The sequence below is a fragment of the Mchenga conophoros genome, linkage group LG10 (assembly GCF_057382185.1).
Source record: "Mchenga conophoros isolate Kocher_MC1m ecotype Shallow Benthic linkage group LG10, M_conophoros_male_GT1.1, whole genome shotgun sequence".
NCBI lineage: Eukaryota > Metazoa > Chordata > Actinopteri > Cichliformes > Cichlidae > Mchenga > Mchenga conophoros.
Window position 1 is genome coordinate 29,520,199 of NC_140535.1, and position 7,734 is coordinate 29,527,932.

Genomic DNA, 7,734 nt, shown 5'->3' on the forward strand with positions numbered 1-7,734 from the left:
CATAGTCCTTCTGTCCGCGTCTTCTAAACTCGGTGATTAGTATTTGTCTTTTGTTCACGTCCTGCTTCATTTTGAAGCCTGAGTATCTGTTTATGCCCTGCATTACTTTTACTTCCTTCCCCTCTTTTTTGTATTAATAACTTTGTCTTTCTGTGTTCCCCTTGAATTAGTTCATCCAGGTTTAGCATGTCCTCTAAACCCTCCCTGCGTCAGTTACGGTTGTTGTTCCTTTCCTGCTTTAGTTTTGCATCTTTCCTGTATGACTTTTCACCTGTTTCCAAGGAACACTACTTCCATGACTATTTATACACACTCAAGAGTTATCTCCTTAGTCATGTATGTGTATAAATAGTCCTGCCCTCTACTTTGTCTTAATTGTGTCATCTATCTGGTCATGCGGGTACTTCTTAGTTATACACGCATGCTCGGGTCTTTGTCATGCCTTTTGTGCTTTGCATTTGTGATCAGTGTTTGGACTCCCTTTTAAGACTTTGTTTAGTTTGGATGTTGACATTATCCATATTAAAAGCTCACCTTTTGTTGACCGTTCTGCCTCCCAAGTCCCACAACCACCTTCTTGACTACAGCACATTTAATATCTTGCTTATTCTAGGTGCCCAAACATTAAGGACAATACCATTGGCATGGCAGAGAATGGCGTATCACTCACCTGCCGCTTTCACGTCACCGTCTTCAAGTTCATCGGGGATTACGATGAAGTCCACCTGCACTGTGACGTTTCTCTGTGCGACTCAGAGACGAACGCCTGCAAAGTGGTGAGTAAATCAAGAAGAGCAATAAAAATCAGAAAGCGTCCTGCTGTGTGTTTGGGTGTTGATGTATCAATGAACTGTGTGTGCAGAACTGTCCACATAAGAGAAGAATGTACTCAGAGGACAGTGACCATAAAGAGCACATACTGTCTGTTGGACCCATAAGAAGAAGAGGTGAGCATAGTTTTAGATAGAAAATAGCAGAGGTGGGACCAAGTCATTGTTTTGCAAGTCTCAAGTAAGTCTCAAGTCTTTATCCTCAAGTCTCAAGTCAAGTCTCAAGTAATGTCAGGCAAGTCAGAGTCGAGTCTCAAGTCACTGGTGTAAAAGTCCGAGTCAAGTCACAAGTCTGAAATTTTGAATTTCAAGTCCTTTCGAGTCTTTAAAAAAAAAAAAAGAAAAAAGTATGTTGCAGTTATGCTAAATGTAAATATTAGACCATGTAATTTTTAAATCTGTGTTTTTCTCAACACATGACAAAATAGTGAACTTAGAAAATATACACAAATTGTGAAATTGCACCTCTTTAAAATGCAGCTCAATTAAACCTAGCTCCAAGAATAATTTTCACCGACAGTTCTGAGATAAGCTGCATGTTATTCTTGGATGCGGTTGTAGGACCGGTGTTGTGCCAAAAAGTGATTGTCTGCCAAAAACTGATTTCCGGTATTTGCCAAAAAGCGATTGCTCATATTTAAAGTGCTATAAGTAACTTGTTGGGCTATAATATGTTAAACATATGTCAAATGCATCCCTTATGGATGACATAAAGTCATCTTGAGCCACAAACAACATTCGTGTAGCAAGATACAAGCCGCAATCAGTTTTTGGCAGCGACTTTTATATAACCTTTATTTATGCAGTAAAAAAAATCTCATTAACATTAAAAATGTATTTTGTAAGAGTAAGTTGCCCAACAGGACAGCAGAAATGGCAGCAAATATTACAATAGTTCTGTAAAAATATTTTAAGTGGGGATAAAGGACCGGATTGGTTATAATGTAAGTACAAGTTGTAAAGATACTTAAAAAACAGATAATTTTTTAATTCTTTATGTAACCCCTTTGTATCCCCTGTTCACCGAAGTCTATTTACGAACATACGTAAAGATATTACACATAAAAAATACACAGAAACACTGGAAATCAGTTTTTGGCAGACAATCACTTTTTGGCACAACACCGGCTTTAAAATCGCATGACAAAAATATCATATACATTAAAAAAACTGCATCACCAACGTAGCCTGGACAACATTTGCTAGTTAGATGAAGTCAGCTATCTCATCGTAGCATATTTATATGCATATTTATAATTATACGGTTCTTGGAGTGAGTGCATACACTCGTGAAGTTTAGTAACTTCCGGTCACTGCAACAAGCCCAGGTACAGTTTACCGACGGATGGGTACAGGACCTTGAAATGCACCGTGTAGAAAGTAAAGACCATCGTACGTATCATAAGTTTACCAGTCTCACAAATAGTCTTCATAAATACACATTCGTTATCCGTTTATTAATATAACCTTTGAGCTTAACGGTAATTAATTAGTAGTGGAAATAATTTCTGGTACGCCTTACAGAAATGTAGCAGTGACAATAATACTGTATGCTGTAATCGTACTGGGCAATTAGTGATACAAAACAACTGTTTTATCCTGTGAATAAAAGTATATGTTTTTGTCAATGTACCATAATAACAGAAGCGAAACGCAATATTGTGTCAGGACAATTCACTATTTATGCACAATAAATAAAGGAGCATAGCGCGACAATTTCTGTTCAGCGCCAGACTTGCTTGTAACCTATATCACCAATTATGTTATGAAAATGACGTATTAACTACAACAGCAGACTGACCTTTGTGTAAATGCTTGGAGCAGACTAACCTGTGAGCTGGAGGGTTCTGGGACGTTATATTTGATCTTTGAATGGCTGCAATCCAGTCGCGTCTTTGTTACTTCGGAAACATGGCTCGAACAATTTCTCTTCAACGACGTAATCCGATAACAACCGATCTCTTTACCCGTCGGCTTCCCGTGGCTGTCATGCGACCGGCTATTGCAGTTAATAATACAACAGCTTCTTGACATTTTTGTGTTTCTTTTTATCGCTGTGTGACTGGTTTCAATTGAAAGCCTGCGTGCGCTAGTACCGCTTGCCACGAGTTCCCAGAATCCTTTGCGGTTCTACCCGTGAATGACGTCACATTTTCAATCTCTATATAATATGCATGTTAAATTTTATATTTGGGGTAAAATATCAAGTCTTTTCAAGTAAACCGGTTCAAGTCCAATTCAAGTCCCAAGTCATTGGTGTAAAAGTCCAAGTCAAGTCACAAGTCTTAGAACATTTTTTCAAGTCAAGTCTAAAGTCATAAAATTAATGACTCGAGTCTGACTCGAGTCCAAGTCATGTGACTCGAGTCCACACCTCTGGAAAATAGCTTATTGGGTAAAATACACGCTTTAGAGTTTATTGTTTAAGTAATCTATGGAAAAACAAAAAGCCGTAGGTTAGCTTCTGATGTGTTTTCAGAGTCTGACTGGTGTGAGGAGAACAATGGAGGCTGTGAGCAAATCTGCACCAGTAAGGCCGCTGGGCCCATCTGCAGCTGTGTGACTGGGATGCTGCAAAGAGATGGGAAGAGCTGCCGGGGTAAGGACAAAAATACCTAATTTTAAGGTTTTTTTCCCACCTTATTGAATCATAGCATGACCTAAACCGCGGCAATATCAGCCCCAGAAAAACAGAAACTACACACGAGGGTCACCAAGCAGGTTTTGCATGTTTCTCAATAGTTTACAGTTTCCATCATGTTTCACACAATTGGAGTGATTGAAGCAAAGCTAATAAAGTTTAAGTGTTGTAGATACAGCCACTACACACTTTATTAAGTAAACCTTGTAAGTACCAGATTGGACCCCTTATGCCTTCAGAACTGCTTTTATCCATGATGTCAATCTCCACCACAATGTGCTCTACTGGACTGAGATCCGGCGAATGTGGAGGCCCTTTGAATACAGAGAACTCACGTGCCGTGTCCCTTTATAACCACAGTGCCCGTGGTCAAAAAGGAACGGCATGGTCAGCAGCAAACGGTGCCAAGAATATGTCCCTTCTTCTCTGAATTCTGGCATCATCAAGGTTTTTCCAGCTAGAGAAATGCCACTCACTGGAAATTGTATCTTTTTCAGACTGTTTCTCTGTAAACTCTAGAACTGCTTGTGTGGGAAAATCCCAGCTTATCAGCAGTCTCTGAATAATCAGACCAGTCTGGCACCGACAACCACACCCCATTCAGTCACTTCAGTCACCTTTCTTCCCCATTCTGATGCTCAGTTTAAACTTCAGCAGGTTGTTTGAGTCATGTCTGCATGACTAAATATAATGAGTTCCTGCCGTATGATTAAATAATTAGACATTTGCATTAATGAGCAGTTGAACGGTGCAACTAAAAAAGTGGGCAAGTTTCTGTGCATTAAATCATAAAATTTAGGGCGTTCAACTTAATTATTAGTTAATTGATTGGTTCATATGAATTCCATATATTTATAACTCTTGTAGCTTTTGCATGCTGCACACAAACTAAACTGGTAATTTGTAAAAACCAGTAGCATTAAGACAGTATTTCCACCACATGCACATTTCACAAATGTTGTCATACTCCCTTCTTTTTTTCCAGCCGTGAGCTCAAGCAGTAACATCACACCTGCGATTCCTCTGCTGAGCGTCAGCGCTGCGATCTCCATGCTCCTGGCTCACCTTCACACTCTTCTCCTCTCCTAACGCTCTGTGAGCTAAGAGAAGGCAATAAATGACAAAGATCAAACACACAAAAAGACTTGAATATGCACAAAGTATCATCATTGATTAGCCAGTAGAGCAGCTGTGTTTCAGCCAGAAAGTCAAGACAGAATATACTGTACACCGACTAATTTTTGTCTCCACATTTCATTGATAAAAGGTAAGTCAGTTTTCTAGATACATGGACAGTCAGTCAGTTTCACTGCTTTGTTGTGTTTTTCTTCATCCCCATCTGCTCCCTCATTTACATTTATCAGGACTCCCACTGTTTATCACTCACCTAAAGCCACTATGTGTAGATGTTTTCATGTGATTATAACATATTTTTACAAATTTCTTTATAGGAAATTAACATATTATGCATGCTACCACCAGATGGTGCCAAAGAAAGTAATTTTCCAATCCTAGACATACAAACTTGAAGGTACAACAGCTAAAATCACACAGTGATGTTTATGGAAAGACAATGGCTAAATTAAAAAGAAACAGTAATATAACTGATTAGTTAAAGAGGCATAATTGTAAATCATCAGGGAATGTGAAATGTGATCCCACCTGTTTGTATTTATACCTGATATTATTCTACAGTCACACTAAGGAAAGCAGTGGCTGGAGATCACGACTGTGTGCAATGAACTTGCGATTTTTTTTTTGCCATTGAAATTGTTGCTTCAAAGACAGGATCGGGTCTATGACCACTTAGTCAGATGCCATCTTTAAAATGACCTTAGTGTAACAATAAGACGACGTCAGTCTGCTATCGTTCAATTGAATGCACTCAAACTGGCAACTGCATTCAGTCTGTTTGTGATAATATAGTGATTATGAATCAATCTGCTGCAAATCGCATTCAAATCAAACTTATATTAATCAGAAATTCCCACTAACTACACTCCTCCATAAATGGTGACGTAGCTGCTGCTTATAACCAGAATACAACTAGTTGATTACAGCGTGCTAGCAATTTGTCTGTGTTTGCAAACTTTTACCAATCTGTCTGAGAGCGATCGGTTGCTTGGAGACAGGTTGCCTCCCACCAGGCAATGTCTGCAACTACCTTGCAATAGAAAATTAACTATATGTTTGCACTAAGTAGTTGCAAGTAAAAAGTAAAAAAAAAAAGCAACAAAACACAGCAGTAATCAGGCAACCATCAGTTTTGACTGTTTTTACTCTAGTGTGAGCTATTCATAAATCCCATTCTGTCCAAACTGTGATCAGATCTTAATGAGTAGGTGGGGTGCAACAACTAGAAACCCTCATGATTGTGATTTAATTGATTTACAGAGCCATCAAAATGTAAACATCAAACTATTTTATTATTAATTTATGAATAAATTACATTTAAATAACTGTAAATTTCCTGTTTCTCAGTGGAGAGGTTTATTAAAGTTACCTTTTATATTTGAAACTGATAATCAGATGAAACAAAAAAGTAAAATAGAAACTTTTAATTTGAAATTTTTTTTAATTAAATTACATTTTAAAACCAAGCAGTTAATAGTTATTGTGCTGACTTGACGTCATTCAGGGGTCACAAGGTCACATATTCATGACATTTGGATCGAAATGGGAAAGAAGCTTGTTTATAAGTACCATAAACTATAAATAAAAGATGGGCATGGCAAAGTCCAGTCTTTGAAACCTTGAACTGAGGATTTGCCGCCTTGGTGTGGTGAGACTGGGTGTGAGGACTGAAGGGTGGAGCTGACCGAAAAACCAAAGTGCTTTATGTTCGTGGGCTCGCTGATCCCATGTTGGGCCTGACCTAAAGCATACCCTGGTCTGAAAACCATCCAGAAACAGTAGCCCCTTCCTGACGCTTAAGCTTAAACTCCCTGGGCTTCACTTTTATACTCAGCCTGAGGTTGGCGCTACTCTGCTACTCATGTGATTGTGTACTTTCATTTAGTATTTTGAGAGTCTCCCCAAAAGTATGATGCTGTTTTATGGACTTTACGGCTCAGGTGTGACTTTTTGATGAGAAGCTTAAGAGAGGAAGAAGAGCTGAGGTTACTGTATGTAACATTTAAACATGCTGTTTCTTAAAAAAATGGCAAAACTGTACAGATTTCATTAAGAAACTGGCAACTGAGCATCTGCAGATCTGTGTCAGAGTGCAAACCTTTACCCAGAAACGAGCGAACAAACTTTATCTTATATAATTGCTTCCTAACTGTGCGGTTTATTGCTCTAAACCAATAAAACCTACAGCAGGTTATGGCTGAAAAGGAGGTTAGGGATTATCTAAGAAGAAAACTGTGTGAAAGGGTGATGCATTGTGAAGTGAAGTATTTATGTGTGAAGTATCTGTTTAAAATGTTAATCAGCCACAACATTAAAACCACCCGCCTGATGTTGTGCACAGATCTGACTCGCTGCACCTCAGGGGGCGCCCTCTAGTGCCTGGCAATGGGACTTTGACTCCTTTGGCGTCTGTATGCTTTCGAGTGGGGCTACCATGGATTAGAACCGCAGTCTGTCCTAAACCTTAAAAAGTTGCTTTGTTGCCTAAATTTAACCAAACTGCAATTGACAGTTAATTTTTTCTTAAAGAAACCCAAAGTTTCCCATCAAAAAATTGCATTTTAACTAGTTGATCAATATTTTTCACTTCACCTGCGTGAGTGGTTTTGATGATGTTGCTTTACTGGTGTAATTTTTTACCTTTTTATGTTAGTACCCAGGATGAGGGGGACAGGGGATGAGTTTAGCTGTGCCATTAAAAACCCAATTTTCGTGTCATTTCTGAACTAATTAGTTTCGGTCTTCTCGTGCTTTTCAGTGTACTTTCTAACACTCACTGCATGAATTCAGTTTGAGGAGTGGAGCAGGTGTCGGATAGTTTATCTGCAGCTCACAGTCAGCTGCTTTTAAAGGTTTAAATGTCAATAAACGTCAACCACACATCTTACAGATCCTTCAAAGTTCTTCCAAACGCTGACACTTTGGTGCAGTTACACAAAATAAAAAGCAAACAGAGTAGTTGTTGCCTTTTGTGTACAAATGTACAGTCCTGGTCAGTTTGGTGGTTTGTGTCATCGCTGACCTTTTTAAATAATCGGTATCTTTTTTGTGTGTGTTGTTTAAAACTAAGTGACTAAAGAGGTGTTTTATTCTTTGAGAGCAGCACCACCCTGCTATAAATAAATGAAG

At 38.7% G+C, this 7,734-nt stretch overlaps 1 protein-coding gene across 1 annotated transcript in view; it reads left to right on the top strand.

Moving 5' to 3' along the window:
* The window catches only part of tecta (tectorin alpha), a 30,435-nt gene extending 22,701 nt beyond the window's left edge, over nucleotides 1–7,734 (top strand). Inside the window, exons 20-23 of the mRNA XM_085289726.1 lie at nucleotides 614–776; nucleotides 863–947; nucleotides 3,310–3,429; nucleotides 4,457–7,734. Of these exons, the coding sequence (XP_085145852.1) occupies nucleotides 614–776; nucleotides 863–947; nucleotides 3,310–3,429; nucleotides 4,457–4,560 (472 nt within the window). The 3' untranslated portion in view covers nucleotides 4,561–7,734. The remainder of the gene's footprint in view (nucleotides 1–613; nucleotides 777–862; nucleotides 948–3,309; nucleotides 3,430–4,456) is intronic.